The 18,412-nt window shown below is 40.8% G+C and overlaps 1 protein-coding gene across 1 annotated transcript in view; it reads left to right on the top strand.

Moving 5' to 3' along the window:
* The first annotated feature begins 417 nt into the window (after positions 1-417).
* The window catches only part of LOC122558738 (dynein axonemal heavy chain 5-like), a 274,642-nt gene continuing 256,647 nt past the window's right edge, over positions 418-18,412 (top strand). The window contains exons 1-6 of the mRNA XM_043707530.1: positions 418-426; positions 861-995; positions 4,933-5,017; positions 6,735-6,895; positions 14,943-15,161; positions 17,349-17,480. Of these exons, the coding sequence (XP_043563465.1) occupies positions 418-426; positions 861-995; positions 4,933-5,017; positions 6,735-6,895; positions 14,943-15,161; positions 17,349-17,480 (741 nt within the window). The remainder of the gene's footprint in view (positions 427-860; positions 996-4,932; positions 5,018-6,734; positions 6,896-14,942; positions 15,162-17,348; positions 17,481-18,412) is intronic.

The raw sequence follows: 18,412 nt of genomic DNA, 5'->3' as shown, positions 1-18,412 counted from the left end.
CCTATATTAGTTTTTCATGCTTCTTGAGAAAAAAATCCTTTGGCATTTTTTATTATTCTGATGGGTTTTTGATATAATGAGCTTATTTTAAGTACAGCGAAAGTGTTGCAAGCTCATAAAACAAAAATATTGAATGCACAGTATGAATAAACTTGTATCTATGTATTCATATTTGTGAAGTGGGGAGATACCATTGCGTTACTTATGAGACATTGCTAACTTGATGTGAATATTTGCATTGACACATCAATGACTTTTTGCCTCGCACATTTGGCCATCCTTTGATTTTGACTCAGTCCAATTGGCTTTGACTCATAGTTTCCAGTTTGAAGAATAATTGAGGTATCTGCATTCACCTGGCTTCACTTCATTCAAATTCATCTGGCTTTCTAGCCAATTTGCTCAACCAGAAGTCAAATGGTTGCAGTAAAATTCAAATGGTTTCAGTTGAAGTCAACTGGCCAACTGAATCCTAACTGGTTTTGAATCTTTTTTTTTCAGTTTTATATCATCAAACTAGACAACACATCAATGCCTTCTACTGAGATTCAAATGGTTCCAGTTAAAGTTCAGTTGGGGATACCAACTGGTTTCCAATGATCATATTCACTTATTCTGGTTGAATCGAATTAAAAATGATGTGATGTGTTAATTCCAATAGAAAACAGCTATGGCCTACTGGTATTTAAAATTGGTTTTAATCGATTCTTCCCTGCTTTCTGGACACTGGTCCCAGCGCCAGGGTGAAAGTATTCCATTCCTTACTCTGATATAGTTATCTTGATGGGAACGCTTACAAAAGAAGTGAAAGTTCCCATATTGTTAAAAAAGGTCTTATGCTATGTTGAACTGTATTTCAGCATAAACTAAGAGAAGACCATGAAGCTAAACGGACCCAGCTAGATAGCAGATACGAATACATTTTTGAAACTGTGGCTACCTGCCTATCTCTGGAAAGGTTTGATGTTGAAGATGCCATGCTGGAAGGGACTCAAGTAAGCAAAACTCTATTTTTGTAGTTGCATAAATTTTGATTATGTTGTATTTAGGAGATAGATTGCAAAAATTATGTAACAAGTGGGAATATAAAATAGGTAATATTTGTTCCAGGCACAACATTATGAAAGATGGTCTTATTTGGCGCAGATCAATATGTGATTGACTAGGACAATGTATGTTGATTAGCATGACTATGTAAACCAAGTAGAGCAAAACTACATGTGACTTATGCTAAACACCAGATGTTAAAAGTTAGACAGAGTCAAAGCATATTCATTGCTAGTCAGGATTTTATTTCAACTTAAACATCTCACAGCTCCAATGCTGATTTATTAATTCAGCCAAGTGCTCAGCCAATTATCCCTTCATTAATATTTAGTCATTACCTGTACCTAATTTCCCGTAGCCTTGGAAATAATCACATAACCAAGCCATAACTTTCAGGGAAGTGAAGAAAAAGTTATCATCCTCTAAGGTGTTGGCATACTATGATCCTAAGCAAGATCTGGTATTGAAATGCGATGCATCTCAGTAAGGCATTGGGGCAGTAGTAACTCAACATTGGCCCAATGGAGAGGATTGTCCAAAAGCATATGCATCCAGGACTTCAGTTAATGTAGAGTGTAAATATACTCAGATAGAGAAGGAAGATTTGGTGGTCATATCTGGAGTCAGGAAGTTCCACCAATACCTTTACAGATGTAAGTTTGTAATAACAATTGCCCATAGACCTTTTTTAGGTCTACTTAAGGAGGACAAGGCAGTGCCACTGTAGCTTTAGGCTGAATTTAGCAGTGAGCTCTAATACTTAGTGTGTATAATTACAAGTTGGAACACTGTCCAGGAGGCCAAGTAACAAATGCAGGTATATTGAACCGCCGCCTGATGGCAGATACAGCACCGGTGGTATCACCACTGGAAGATTCATAATGGTTTTAAATTTTCTGGACATGTTTCCAGTCACAGCTGACAATATCAGACATTGGACACAGAAAGATCCGGTCCTGGCAAAACCGAAACAGCTGGTGGTTTGGGGGAAACCAAAAGGCCATCACAACCAGAATTGAAAAGCTTTTGGACACAGAGAGATCAGATCATGTTAGAGGAAGGCATATTGTTATGGGGAGCAAGGGTGATTGTCCCAAGCAAATGTTGCTGCCAGATACTGGGGTTATCCACGAGTTTCCAAAATGAAGATGTTGGCAAGAAGTTATGACTGATGACCAGGATCAGATGCAGACATAGCCATGATGATAAGGCAGTGCCCAGATTGCCAACAAGAACTAAACTTACCTCCAGCAGCTCCCCCACTTTCGTGGGAATTGTTACATATTGGCTATATAGATCCTTCCATGAGATCAATTTTTTTAGATATTGTGGACACCCACTCACAGTGGCTTGATATGCACACACTTCATTTGTCAAACATGGGGATAACGATAGAGAAACTGTGAACATTTTTTGCAAAACACTGACTCCTGGAAGTGTTGATCACATAACGGGCCATTGTTTACCAGCAGGGAATCTGAGTACTTCCTAAAGTCAAATAGTATTTAATATATAAAGATAGCTCCATGCCATCCAATGCTCTGGCAGAAAGGGCAGTCCAAATGTTGAAGGTTTAAAGAAACATCCCACTGCTTCATTAGATACCAAAGTGTCCCAGTTCCTATTTGATCATAGGACCACTCCTCAAGGATAGCTCCAGCAGAGTTGCTAATGGGGAGAAAGCTCTGCACAGGTTAAATCTGATCTTTCTGCACTTGGGTTGGGGGGATACATGAAATGGCAGCAGGAACACCAATACCAGACAGAAGACCTGGCTAAGCGAGAGAGATAGCTTAATTCAGAGGACAAACTTTGGTGTAAAAATCATGTGAATGGCCCTGTATGATTAAGCAGCATGGTCAACATGAGGTCAGGTCCAGTGATGTATAAAGTTTGGGTGCGTGCAACAATCCTGAACAAACATATGGACCATATGAAAGCTACAAACTTGCAAACAGTGCGGGTGTAAAGCTCCTTGATAACCTTTCCATGTTTTGGAATCCATGGGTTCTCCCTCTCCTTCAAGCATTGAAGATACCTTGGAATCTGAGATAGACACAATGGATGTCACTGCCTCGATGTCTTTGCCACCTAAAGAAGAGAATGAATTTCTTCCGAGATGCTCCAGGAGCAAGAGATGAGTTACTGTGCGTTACACGTCACCTGTATCAGAGGTGGAGTTGGAGGAACCTGACCCAGTGCTAAAATGCCCCAGGAGGAACTATATAAAAAAAAGACTCTGAGGGGAAGGGATGCAGTGATTGTAACTAGGTCAGCCAGGTGGACCTCACAGAATATGAGTTCCCTGATTGGGATTGTTAACCTGGTCCAGCCAGGGAGCCCTGGCTGACAGATAAGAACAAGAGTATCAGACATCCTGCTCACTCCAACAGCTGGCTCTGAGAGAGCTGGATCTGCATCAAGGACTCTCTACATTTAAATAAAGGGTGACTTGGTGAAGGGGCACCAACCCTGTGGAGTTAGTTCACCAAAATTTTATGTATGCCTTGTTTTTCATTTTGACTAAGTTCACAACTTCTCTTGTCATCCAAGGTTCCCAAATCTTGCCATTCATATCCTTCATTTTCATAGGAACAAGCTAGTCCTGAACTCTAATGAACTGGCTTTAAAAGATTTCCACAATCTGGCATGTAGATTGTCAGAGCCTGGGGATTTATCAATTTTTAGCCCCATTAATTGTTCCAGTAAAATTTTCTTTCCAATGCTAATTTCCTTCAACTCCTCATTCTCCAGAGACACTAATCCAAGAACTCTCTGGTTATCTTCCTCAGTGAAAACAGACATAAAGAAATCATTTAGTTTCTCTACCATTTCTCTACTATTCATTATAAAATCTCTTGACACAGCCAGTAACGGCCCCACATTCACTTCAGTCAAACATTTCCTTTTAACTTTCTTATAGAAGCTTTTACAACCCATTTTGATCTGTTTTGCAGATTGTATTCAAATTCTATTCTACATTTCCTAATCGGTTTCTTGAGCCGCCTTTGTTGTTTTCTATAAACTTCCCAATCCTCAGCATGATTGTTATTTCTGGCAACATTACAGGCCTTTTCTTTTAATCTTATACAATCCACAAATTGCTTTGTTAGCCATGTTTGATTGACCATTTTTGAGTTTTTGAACCTTGAAGGAATGTACAATTACAGTAAATCATGGAATCATTCGTTAAAGATATGCATTACCTATGTACCGTCATGTTGTCTAATATATTTTCCAATCAGCCTCACCTGTCCATAATTTCCCTTGTTCAGAATTAACATCCTTACTTTCAACCATAACATTTCATTACAAATATAGGATCAAAAATAGAGGAGGGAAATAAACAGACAGAGGCTGTTCCTTGATAATTTCAATCTTGGAGATGAAGGAATTAATGTGATCTTGTTTGTATTTGGCATTGGAAGGTGTGTGGTGAGATTTGAGATGGCAATTTTCTCATGGATGAAACAGTCTGTGGGAATAGCATGGATGAAAGACCATAAACAACAGAGGAAATTAGGATATCAGAAATCAGAAATATAGAAGCAAGGTAGAATTGAACAAATCAACAATATGGGATGGCTTATTATAACATTCCTGTGCTAAGAAGAATTTTGGGTTGAAACTGAACTAAAATACTTCTGAGAATCATTAGTGCCAGGATAGTGTGCATGTGTATATCGAGGGCTTTGCAGAGATTGCAGTTAAGTGCACATTGATGTTTCTGCTCAGAAATGATCATATACAATTGCACTGTTCAAACTTGTGACTGGGAGCAGATAATTTAATTCTTAGCCAGAGGTAATGCATGGAACATCGGAGCAGAACAGAACATGTGACTAAAGACAAAAAGATGTTTGATTCTATGTTTTTCTTTTTCAGCTGGAACAAATTGATAAGTTTTTTATTGCTGATGGTAGACAAAGCCTTTTGTTCTTCTATCAGGAAGTGGACCTTCCAGAAACAGGTTATTCTTTACTAAATATGATATTGTTTGCAGCACTTAATTCAAAATCCTGTCTCACAAATTATTGAAGTTACATAAATAATCACATTCATTATAGTCAATTGCTACTTTATTTTAAAAGCAGATCATTTGATTTCTTAGTGCTGTCTTAAAGTTGAGAAGAAATTCAAGTCCATCGTTTCTATTTCACCTTTTATTCTACCCTTTTTAAAATTTTCTTTTCCCTTTACCACTCCTAAACTCCTCTTTACCGTGCCTCCTTTAAAGTGTTGCCATAGTGCCAAGCTTAATTTCTGTTTGATAAGTTTATAGCTTCCTTAAATATCTCTCTTGATTTTTTTGAGGGGCCCAGTGAGACAATTGTCATTACCCCCATTCAAGCAGCAACCCTAACTGTTCTATGCTTATGTCTTATCAAGCTTCACATTCAGCACACCCACTGGGGGCTAATCTTGTTGGTTTCATCCTTCATCTAAAGCATTCCTTCGAGTGATGACCTGGCTGATTCTGCCTCTGGATCTGTTAGAGTGATGGATCCATACAAACTTTGGCCCAACTCCTTCATGCCAACCAGAGTCCCAAAACTGAACTAGTCCCATTTGCCTAAGAGTGGCCCTTACCCCTCTAAATCTTTCCTATCCATGTGCCTATCTAAATGTCTTCTAAATGTTGTAATTGTACTAGCCTCTATCACTTCCTCTGACAGCTCATTCCAAATGTGCACCACCCTCTTTATGAAAATGTTGCCCCTTGGGTCCCTTTTAAATCTTTCCCTTCTCACCTTAAACCTATGCCTTCTAGTTTTGGACTCCTCTGCCCTGGGGAAGAAACCTTGGCTATTCACCTTACCTATGCTTCTCATGATTTTATAAACCTTCAAAAGGTCAGCCTGACCCTCCTATACTCTGGGGTAAATATCCCAGCCTATCCAGCCACTTTCTATAAACTCAAACCCTCCAGTCTTGGTAACATCTTTGTAAATCCTTTTTGCACCCTTTTCAGTTTAGTAATATCCTTCCTATAGCAGGGTGACCAGAATTGTATGCAGTGCTCAAATGTGGCCTTACTCATACCTTGTACAGCCATAACATGACACCCCAATTCCTGTATTCAATGGTCTGACCAATGAAGACAAGCGTACCAAATGCCATCTTCACCGCCCTGTCTACATGTGACTCTTTCAAGGAACTATGTACCTACACACTCGATCTCTCTATTTGACAATACTCCCCAAGGCCCTACTACTAACTGGTAAAAATCCTACCTTGGTTTGTCTTAGCAAAATGCAATATCTCACATTTATCTAAAATAAGATGGGAGTGTGATTTCCTAGTTTTGGTTTCTGTAATTGATAGTGTTGGGGAGCAGGTTGAGTCCTTGTTTTGTGTTTTGAGATCTTTCTGGGAGTGTTCTATCTTTAGTTTTTTTTTAAACTTTTTTTCCTATAATTAACTTCTCATTTGTGATGAAGAAAAATATGCAGCTTTGTGTGAATATGTCTCAGAGATGAACCATCATGTTAACTAACTCAACAGAAAAAACATCTATCAAACCAGATTTCATCCTGGGATCTGATTTGTCCACTATCACTGGAGTCATAACAATATTATAATCAAATAATTATTAAGTATTGAATCACTGTTAGTACTAATGAAATAATTTCAGGGCAGGTTTAGGCACATATTGTTTTCAACAATTGTTTTAATTTATTTTCTAGTTGTTCTCGGGGCAAGCGGACCCATGCCAGGATCTTCAAGCTCTGGTAAAGTGTTAAAGCTGTTTCTTACTGATGGCGAGCAAGCTGCTTTGACTGGAATTTGTATTGCCTTTCTACGAGGCAGTGCCAACAGAGCTATCACATGTGAAAACATATACAGGGTAAATTTTGAAAAAAAAAGTCATTCTGGTCTTGTGATTGTTTCAGGATTTTGATACTGTGACTGTATTGTGTCTCCAAGTCAAGATGGTTTATAGCTCAAATGTAATGCTATCTGAGTACATTCTAGCCTTGTCCTGTAGATGCTGGAGATTGCAGGTTCAGAAGGTGCTGTCAAAGAAATCTTGAAGAGTCACTGCCATATATTCTGTGGCTAACAAATTACAGCCACAGTAAATGGGCGGCATGGTGGCACAGTGGTTAGCACTGTTGCCTCACAGCGCCAGAGACCCGGGTTCAATTCCCGCCTCAGGCGACTGACTGTGTGGAGTTTGCACATTCTCCCCGTGTCTGCGTGGGTTTCCTCCGGGTGCTCCGGTTTCCTCCCACAGTCCAAAGATGTGCAGGTCAGGTGAATTGGCCATGCTAAATTGCCCATAGTGTTAGGTAAGGGGTAGATGTAGGTGTATGGGTGGGTTGCGCTTCGGCGGGGCAGTGTGGACTTGTTGGGCCGAAGGGCCTGTTTCCACACTGTAAGTAATCTAATCTAAACTGATAATAGAAGTGACCATATTTAGATTTATGGATTAAAATGTCAATTAAAAGGATTTCCTTGTATTGGATAATGTTGAGCTTCCTGAGTGTTATTGGATCTGCATCTCTCTCCAATGAATAATATTCCTATGCACTCTTAATTTGTGCCATGTAAGCAGTGAAGAGGCTTTGCAATATTTTGATATGCAATTCATAGAGTGTATTTGGGACATTTTCTAGAACAATATGCTGTGAGCCAATCAGGAATAAAGATATTTTAGATCTGGTGATGTCTAATGAGGCAGATTTAATAAGTGATGTCAGAGTAAAAGATCCCCGAGAAAACTATGAACACAACGTGGAAGAATTTAGTATTCAGTTTGAGAGGAAGGAATATGTGTCAGAAACAACTGTGCTAAATTTAAGTAAGGGTACTTACAAAGGAATGAGGGAAGGCCTATCTAAAATGGACTGGGAAAGCTGTTTGGTGGCAAAGACAGTTGAGACCAAATGGCAGATTTTTAAAGAAATAGTTCATGGTTCACAACAAAGATTTCATTGTTAGCAATCACTGGCTAACGGGTATGACTGTCCACCTAGGAAATTCCTTGTCACTGATCAAAGGTGTATCCCTTTGAGAAAGAAGGATTCTGGGAAAGGGATAAGTCAACCATGATTAACAAGGAAGTTAAGGCTAGCACCAAATTTAAAGAAAAATATACAGGGATTGTGAAAGTCTTAAAAAATCAAAAATACCCCAATACAATAGAAAGACAAGATAAATTTTGAGGGTAAACTTGGAAGTAATGTCAAGATGGATAATCTGAGCTTCTTCAAATATATAAAAAGTAAGACAGAGGCCAATGTTAACATAGGTCCCTTAGAGAAGGAGGTTAGGTATATAATAATGGGAAACCAGAAAATGTTGAATGAGTTGAACATGTACTTTGCAGCCATCTCCATGGTAGAAGACACAAATAATATTTCAAAATTGCCAAATAATTAAGAAGCAAAATGGAGAGGAAATAATAAATAAATAAATATCACTAGAAAAGAAATGCTAGGGAAACTATTAGGGCTAAATACTAATATGACCCTTCAACTTGAAGGGATACATGTAAGATATTCCAAGATTTTCCAATGCATTTGATAAGATACCACACATCAGGCTGCTAATAGGATAAGAGCCCCTGGTGTTGGAGTTAGTGTATTAACACGGATAGAGGACTGGCTAACTAAAAGAAGACAGAGAATTGGCGTTATGGATGTATTTTCAGGAAGGCAACCTGTGTGCCACAGGAGTCAGTGCTGGGGCCATAGCTGTTTACAACATATATTAAAGACCTGGATGAGGAAAATGAAAGTATTGGAATTAAGTTTGTGATGAAACAAAAGTAGTTGGGAAGGCAAGTTAGCAGGATAATTCCTGCAGAGGAAAAAGACAGGCTAAGTAAATGGGCAAAAACTTGTCAACTAGAATATAAGGCGGAAGAACATGTGAATACGACATTTGGCAGGAAGAATAGAGGAGCTGAATGTTAATTAAATGGAGATAAACTGCAAAAAGCTACAGAACAGTGGGTTTTGGGAGTCATCATACATGAATCATAAAACACTGGCATAGAATTTCAGCAAATATTAGGAATGGCAAATGGAATGTTGATCTTTATTTCAAAGGAAATGAAGTATAAAAACAGTGACATATTCTTAAAACTATACAAGACACTAATCAGACCACAGCTGGAATACTGTGGACAGTTTTGGAACCCTTATCTAAGGAAATTTATATCAGAATAGGAGGCAGTCTATAAAAGATTCACTGGGTTGAGTAGGTTGGGCCTGTACTCATAGGAGTTTACAAGAACGAGAAGCAACTTTGTTAAATGTACAAGATTCTTACGGCACTTAGCAGGGTGGATGCAAAGAGGCTGTTTTCACTTGTGGGAGAGTCTAGGACCAGAGGGCATAATCTCAGAATAAGGAATCGCCCATTCAAGATGGAGATAAGAACAAATTTCCTTTTTCAGAGGGTAGTGAATCTATGGAACTCTTTACTGCAGAGATTGGGTTGTTAAGTACATTCAAGGCTGAGATAGGTCGATTTTTAATCAGTAAGATAATCAAGGGTGATGGGGAAAAGGTAGGAAAATGGAGTTGTGGAAGATCTCATGTGGCATAATTATTCCTTGCTGTTAATTAGTCCAGGTTTTGCAGCATGCTGCATAGATTGTTCAGATAATGTATCAGTGTGCAATCAGGCAGAGCAGCTTCACAGCTGACATTATACTGGAGAGAAGCTCATTGATGAAGCACTGAGAGTGGTTGGGTGTGAGACACTACCATGAAGGATTCCTTCAATAAGGTGAGGTATTTTGTATTCAAAGAATCACAACATTTTCCTCTCCAATCACTGAAGGATTTCATTCTGATCCTAAGTGAATTCAGTTTTACAGGTTTCTCTGGAGTCACGGAAAAATACTGACGAGACATCATTCTCATGCAGTAAAAATGAAAAGACATTTTATACAATGACTAATTAATTCTACGAGAATTCGAGTTGAAGCTGACATACAGAAATGTAAAGCAGTTTTTTTTTCCCCAGAACTCATGAATTTAAATGGAACCTTGTGAAAAGTCTCGAAGTAGGAAGGTTTACTGGAAAGCCAGCACATTGCTGAATATTTGCTGATTATCAAGGGAGCTGGAAATGAAAATTTATTCATTGGAACTATTATTATGAATTAATTTGGAGTTTAGTCTCACTCTGAAAATAATTTTTTAAAATCGCTAAAAAAATATAAGGAGATGTTCCCAAACATAAATTATTCTAAATCTTCCCTGGAATATTGTTTTCAGCACCTTGAATATTTGTGGAAGTGAAATCCTTGTCAGTATTTTTTCTGGCAAACAAATTAGTTCACTTATATAAAAGTTCTCTCTGTACTTTAATAAATGAATTTAAGTAACTAAAGGATATATTAAAATGTAGCAGAGGACACTTGTGTTCAAATGTATCAGTGTTTCAGATGTTCCTCAGAATTGTTCCTTCTCTGCTGCTGTTACTTTACCAGAGACAAAATAAAACTGCAGATGCTGGAATCCAAAGTAGACAAGCAGGAGGCTGGAAGAACACAGAAAGCCAGGCAGCATCCGGAGGTGGAAAAATCGACATTTCATGTGTAACCCTTTTTCAGGACTAGGGGTGGGTGTAGGGGAAGCTGCAGATAAAAGGGGAAGTGGGTCAGGGTGGTGAAGTGGGGATAGGTGAAGACAGGCAAAGGGTACAACCTGGTTGGTCAATGGGAGGAATGAATCTGGTAGGTGGCTGGGAGGAGGGGAAGGGAAGGGGAGGGGCTGGGAAGGGAGTTGGAGGAAGGGCAGGGAGGTTATTTGAAATTGGAGAGCTCAATGTTGAGTCCTCTGGGCTGTAGGCTGCTCAGGCAGAAGATGAGGCGTTGTTACACAATTTGTGGTTTGATTCATTGTGGCAATGGAGGAGGCCAAGGATGGTCATGTCAGAAAGGGAGTGGGAAGGGGAATTAAAATGGGCAGTGACTGGGAGGCCTGGTTGGCTCCTCCAGGCCTGGCTGAGATGCTCGGTGATACATTCCCTAAGTTTACATTTGGTCTCCCCGATGTAGAGAATTCCATATTGGGAGAACCTGATGTGGTAAACTTGGTTGGAAGAGAGATAGGTGAACCTCTGTCTTATCTGGAAGGACTGTTTAGGGCCCTAATGGAGATGGGGTGGGGGTGGGGTGGTGTGCCAGCAGATTTTGCATCTTTTCCGGTTGAAGGGAAGGTACCTGGGTATTCGGGAGGCGTTGGTGGGGAGAGTTGTGCAAACCAAGGACTGTCGAAGGGAACGGTGCTTGCGGAAGGCCGAGAGGGGAGTGGTGGGGAGTAGAAGATGTTCTTGGTGGTGGGGTCTAGTTGGAGTTGGCAAAAGTGTTTAAGGATGATGCGTTGGATGTGGAGACTGGTGGGTTGGTAGGTGAGGTCAAGGGGGACCTGTCTTTATTGCATTGGGGGGGCAGTTTAGAGCAATGGAATGGGGAATGGAGGTGGTGCAGTGGAGGGCTGTCTAAATGACAGAGAGAGCAAAAGCAAATTGTTCAAAATAGGTAGACATCTGGAATGCTTGGGAGTGGAATGTCTCCTTGTCTGAGCAGATGAGGCAGAGGCGGAAGAATTGGGAGAACGGGATAGAGTTCTTGCAGGATACTGCGTGGGAGGAGATGTAGTCCAGGTAGTCATGAGAGTCCGTGTGTTTGTAGTAAATGTCCGTCTGGAGACTGTCACCAGAGATGGAAATGGAAAGGTCAAGAAAGCGGAGAAAATATCCGAGATGGACCAAGTGAATTTGAAAGTGGGGTGGAAGCTGTGGGCAAAGTCAATGAACTGTTCCAGTTCAGCCTGGGTGCAGGACGCTGCACTGATGCAATCATCGATGTAATGGCGGAACAGTTGGGGCACAGTGTAGGTATTGAAGAGGAACTGTTTGACATAGCCAGCAAAGAGGCAAGTATAGCTGGGGCCCAACCAAGTGCTCATTGCCACCCTCTGGATTTGGAGGAAGTGGGAGGAGTTAAAGGAAAAGTGATTCAGGGTGAGGCCTCCGCCACCCCCTTTATCTTCAGCTCTCTCTATACCCAACCCCAGTCCTGAAGAAGTGTTACACCGGGAACGTTGACTTCTCCATTTCCTGATGCTGCCTGGCTTGCTGTGTTTTTCCAGCCTCCTGCCTATCTACTTTGTTACTTCACCAGAAGCACAGCTGAATCCTATTTGGTTTGTAAAGTAATGCAAATGGAATGGGAACAACTCTGAGGAATTTTGATTCTTGTTGAGAGTCATTTTAGCACAAAAGCAAAAACTATGAATGTTGGAAATCTGAAATAAAACCAGAAAAACTTGGAAATCCTGAACTCAGATAGAGAGAGGGAAAAACAGAGTTAATGCTTCAAGACTGATCTTTTTGATCAGAGACAATGGAAGGTCATCAGCTTGAAAAATGAACCCTGTTTTTCTCCCCACAGACTAAAGGAGAATAATTTTGACCCTAATGTTACTTAATTCTGTTTGACCCCAAATTTTGATTTATTTTTATTTGTTCATGTGGACAAATAAATGTGGATGTCTCTGGATAGGCCATCATTTATCTCGGATACCTAATTGCCTGCGAGAAGACAGTGATGAACTGTCTGAACCACTGAACCACATGGGTAGAGGTGAGGGGGGAGATTTTAGGTACACTGACTGTTCAGAACAGAATTCCAGCACTTGATCCATAAAACAATGGCAATGTAGTTCCAAGTCAGGATGATGTGTAGCTTGAAGGAGAACTTGCAATTCACTGCAATATAATTAGTTGTTTTGATTTTTAAAAATCTTTTACTTTATAATTTCAGAATATAAGCTGATGATGTGTAACCTTTTATGGGAATGAAGAGAAAAATAAAATTCATCTCTTGCTTTCTTTCAATTTTTCTTTCTGTACTTCCCCAAGTCTCACATTCCACAGGTATGATGTTATAGGAGCATAAATCATATGGGCTATGGTGAGAAAAGTGGCAGAATTACATGAGAAGTCCAGTGAGGCCTATGTTGATATTGGGAACAACTTGAATCTTTCTTGCAAGGCCCAGGCATCAAGACGAGACTTTCATTGGGCAGTGGCGTATTGCCTGTTTGGTGGCATTATGTTTGCTAATGACCTTAGTAATGATGCATCTCACCCATTTCAGCTGAGCAAACTAGATGCCAAGTATTCTTGAAATGGAAATCAGAATGGATAGTAGGTGACTTCAATTTGCTGCTTGCTCCAAAGGACCTCCATGTTGGAAACCAGGCACCAACATCTCAGGGCATGATCCATGGGTATCAGCTGTGCACACCAACATCCATTGGCATCTGGCATGTGCCAGCTTCTAAGAACCAGCATTGCCCATCTCTGATTCATTTTGGGAACTTTAGTGCTACACTTTGGGGTGCAATGGGAACTACTGAAATGTTGCAGCAAGGACACTGTGTGCTCAGGGACACACACAGCTCACAGACTGGATCAGACTGCATCTCTGGGCTGTTTGTTTGTTCTCTTAGTGCTCCCACTTTGAGCATACCTGAATGCTCATGGCATCCTTGCCTTGCCTTTCTGTGCCTTGACCATCAGCCAAATATATAAGGCTCACAGTTTGGCTGTAATACCTTGCCATTAAACATAGACACAAAGCCAGGAAGTTTGTTATGATTGTGAGCGGGATTCAGTCAAGTAAAGAGAGCTAGCCTTTGGTCTTGGGTCCTGACACAATATGTCAAGAATAGCCTTGATACCAGTCCAGGAGCTTGGACACAGTTAGCTTCTTGGGGTGATCAGAGTCAGGGTCTTCTTGTGGTGAGGAGCTGAATTTCAGGCTTCTTGACTGTTTCTGTCCTATTGTTGGCTATTTTGCTCCTGAATTGAAAGAGAGAGAGAGAGAGAGACAGGTAAGGAAGATGAAAGTCAATGGTACAGCCGTTACTTTTGGTGCAGATGAGGAGGCAGCATGTGGGCAGTCAGGGTTACTGGCATTTGGGGTTGAGGTGGGTGACTGAATATGAGAAGATGTTTCAGATAACAGAGAGAATGGAGGAAGCTGACCTAGCGACAAAGCTCATTGATCTTCTTCCAAATTGTTCTCCAGACAATTGAGACTGTATCTGGGCAGCAACCTTGGACCAGGCTGGCACGGTTTGGTTTTTTTGACCTCCTTTGCTGGTCCTGGTGAAGGGAAACATCCTGCCTTTGCACCGTCAGTCCACCAGGACCTCCAGTTCTCTGTCCACAAAGCAAGACACTGATTTTGCCTCTGTGTCATTTCAGGGACAAGCATCAAGAAATGTGCAGGGCAGCTGCGCACTAGCAGCACTTGTTTTGCTGCACAACAGCTTTTTTAAAGATGGCGCCAGCGATACCAGTCAACCCTGGGTTATACTAGCATTGGGAAGTTGTTCTGGGCATGGGGTGTTGGTGGACTGGGGCTAGCTCCGGGTAAGAGAGGCACCGAAGATGTGGGGTATGAAGTTATCAAAGCAAACCACAGATGCTGCCAGACCTGCCGAGTTTCTCCAGCATTTTTGGAGTTAATGAGGCATGTTTGGTAAGATACAGCAAGAGATCTCACTGGGCCTTGCACAGAGTATTCTCCAGGAGACCTGAGTAAATTAGTCAAAAATAGTAAGATACAGCTCCTTCTCTCTTTCACTTTCTGTTTGTACTTCATTTTGTCTCCCTCTTTATTTCCTCTATATGGCTCATGCAGTTTCATTGTCCAATCTATAGCCAGATCTTTCAAATATTTTCTTGCGGTCCCTTCCTCTGTTAAAGAACAACCCACTCTCCTTTCATTTGCTCTTTGTGCATTATGAAGTACTAACTGAACTGTAGTACATTTATCTAGAAAGTCACAACATGTTTTTTTTGTACTAGTTGATAAGTGTCTTTTTTCTTTTAAGTAAACATCTTTTATTTTCTAGGAAGTAAGTTTCAGTGTCTTGGATGCTGGAAGAATTGGATTGTTGAAATCTGTTGAACAACTGTTGGGTGATGCATTTTTACCAGTGCTGAAGAATATGAATCAAGGATGGGGACAGTTGAACAAGCCTGAATCTATGACAATTAGACAAGAATTTCTGAATTCACTGGATGGGTTTGTCAACACACTCTCTGCAGCACAGCAGAATCTGGCTAAAGAGGTAAAAAGTCTAATCTGTTCTAAAAATTTTGTCCACTTAACAGAACAAATAATGAAGGAAAAGAATGGTCCACAGTTGGGGAGAAAGAATAGGGTATGGGTTTTGGTAAAGAGTGATATGGACATGATAGGCAGAATATCCACTTCTTGCATTGTAATTTTCTATGGTCCTCTCCAAAATTGCGTATTATTTAGTAAATGGGGTGTAGTAACATAGTGGTTGTTAGTGAAACAGTAATCCAAAAGTCTGGAATAAATCAAATGCTGGCAAATAGGATTAGGTCAGATTGGGATGTCTGGTCGGTGTGGATGAGTTGGACCGAAGAGTCTGTTTTGAAGCTGTATGACTCTGTGACGAAATGATTCAGGTGAAATCTCATCATGAAGGCTAGGGCATTCAAATTTAATTTAAAAACATTGAAATGAAAGAATAATATTGGTAACAGTTACTATGAAACTGACAGGTTGTTGTAAAAATTCATCTGGTTCAATCACGTTTTTTAGGGAAGAAAATCTTCCATCTTACAGGTCTGTGACTCGAGAACCACAGATATGTGATTGTTTATTGACCGGCTACTGAAATAGACTATCAATCCACTCAGTCGAGAGTGTGGTGCTGGAAAAGAATAGCAGGTCAGGCAGCATCTGAGGAGCAGAGGAATCCTGCTCCAAGAATGCTGCCTGACCTGCTGTGCTTTTCCAGCACCACTGTCTTGACTCTGATCTCCAGCATCTGCAGTCCTCACTTTCTCCTATTAATCCACTCAGTTACATTTGATATCACCTTCTCATGGACAATTCGGGAGTAATTGCTGTCCTTACCAGTGGTAGAAAAATTTTGAAATTAATGAAAAAAGTCAAGCTTGACAGTCCAACTCATCCACGCCGCCCAGATATCTGAACCTAATCTAGTCCCTTTTGCCAGCACCTGGTCCATATCCCTCCAAACGCTTCCTATTTATATACCCATCCAGATGCCTTTAAAATGCTGTAATTGTAACAGCCTCCACCACTTCCTCTGGCAGCTCATTCCATACACACACCACCCTCTGCATGAAAACATTGCCCCTTAGGTTCTTGTGATATCTTTCCTCTCTCACCCTAAACATATGCCCTCTAGTTCTGGACTCCCTGACCCCAGGAAAAGGATTTTGTCTATTTACTCTACCAATGCCCCTCATGATTTTATAAACCTCTATGAGGTTACCCCTCAGCCTTCAATGCTCCAGGGAAAACAGCCCCAGCCTATTCAACATCTCCCTATAGCTCAAATCCTCCAACCCTGACAACATCCTTGTAAATCTTTTCTGAACCCTTTCAAGTTTCACAACATCTTTCCAATAGGAAGGAGACTAGAATTGCACGCAATATTCCAACAGTGGCCTAACTAATGTCCTGCACAGCCGCAGCATGACCTCCCAATGCCTGTACTCAATACTCTAACCAACAAAGGAAAGCATACCAAGCGCCTTCTTCACTATCCTATCTAATGTTGGGCCAAAGGGCCTGTTTCCACACTGTAAGTAATCTAATCTAAACTCTTAACACTATGACAGTCTCAGTCAATGTTTGGAAAGTTAAAATCCCCTACCATAACCACCCTATTATTCTTACAGATTGCTGAAATCTCCTTAGAAATTTGTTTCTCAACTTCCCATTGACTATTAGGGGGTCTATAATACAATCCCAATAAGGTGATCATCCCTTTCTTATTTCTCAGTTCCACCCAAATAACTTCCCTGGATTTATTCCTAAGTACAAGTGCAATGCTATCCCTTATTGGAAATGCCATTCCCCCTCCTCTCTTGCTTCTCTTTCTATCCTTCCTGTAGCATTTGCATCCTGGGACATTCAGCTGCCAGTCCTGTCCATCTCTGAGCCATGTTTCTGTATTTGCTATGATATCCCAGCCCCATGTTCCCAAACGTGCCCCTGAGTTCATCTGCCTTCCATGTTAGGTCCCTTGCATTGAAGTATCAGTCCTACCTTGTTCACTGATTTTGTTCCTTCCTGCCCTGACTGTTTGACTCATTCCCTTTCCGAAATGTACCAGTGTCAGATTGATCTCTTTCATGATAAAAACTTTGATCCACTGGTTTGTGCTGAATGCTTGCTATATGGCTGTTCTGGAATTTCTGCAAATTTCAGCCAACTCCGAGGGACGTTGAATTTGTTTCGCTGTTTTTAGGTTCGATTAGAACAATGTGTTTTGGAAGAGCTGAGGAACCTGAAAGGGCCAACTGATGTTGGTACAATTTCTCCAGAAATGTTGAAACAAGCTGAAGAATGCCTGAAAATTTGGATGAAGCAAATTGAGCAGGTCAGGAATGGGGATTTCTTTTAGCACTTACAGATTGCAGCTCTTTTTACACAGATATCAGTAAAAGTAGGATTGGCCTGAGGGTTTCTGCACCCCCGCCTAACTATGAATTTGGCACAGCCCTCCCCTACATTCACTACAGAGAAAAATGGGAACCCAAAAATTATTTACTATCATTTATTTGGCATTTGAAATGGTGAATTTGGTGCCACTTAAAACCTAATGGCCATGTTGAAAACTTAGATCACTTGTAAGTTTAGGCCTGCCCTGAGTGAGAAATTGTAATGAGTTACAATTTGAAGACTTCTTTGGGTCAGATTCAATATATCAGAATGTCAGGAGGACCAAATGGGAAGTGTGTGGAGCCACAAATGTAAAATGACTCTTGTCATTTTCCCCAGGTTGGGAAATGTAGTGCACTCCGACCTGACACATACTTTAGACTTCAGTTCACTATTTAAAAGCCTGCTTCCAGTATAATTTTTCCTTATTTTGCTATTTTAATTAGAATCATAGTGTTATAGAGATGTACAGCATGGAAATAGACCCTTCGGTCCAACCCTTCCATGCCGACCAGATATCCCAACCCAATCTAGTCCCACCTGCCAGCACCCGGCCCGTATCCCTCCAAACCCTTTCTATTCATATACCCATCCAAATGCCTCTTAAATGTTGCAATTGTATCAGCCTCCACCACATCCTCTGCCAGCTCATTCCAGACACGTACCACCCTCTGTGTGAAAAAGTTGCCCCTTAGGTCTCTTTTATATCTTTCCCCTCTCATCCTAAACATATGCCCTCTAGTTCTGGACTCCCCGACCCAGGGAAAAGACTTTGTCTATTTATTCTATCCATGCCCCTCATAATTTTGTAAACCTCTATAAGGTCACCCCTCAGCCTCCGACGCTCCGGGGAAAACAGCCCCAGCCTGT

This window comes from Chiloscyllium plagiosum, chromosome 17 (genome assembly GCF_004010195.1).
Source record: "Chiloscyllium plagiosum isolate BGI_BamShark_2017 chromosome 17, ASM401019v2, whole genome shotgun sequence".
Lineage (NCBI taxonomy): Eukaryota > Metazoa > Chordata > Chondrichthyes > Orectolobiformes > Hemiscylliidae > Chiloscyllium > Chiloscyllium plagiosum.
The sequence above is the reverse complement of the archived record's forward strand: the minus strand, read 5'-3'. Positions and strand labels throughout refer to the sequence as shown.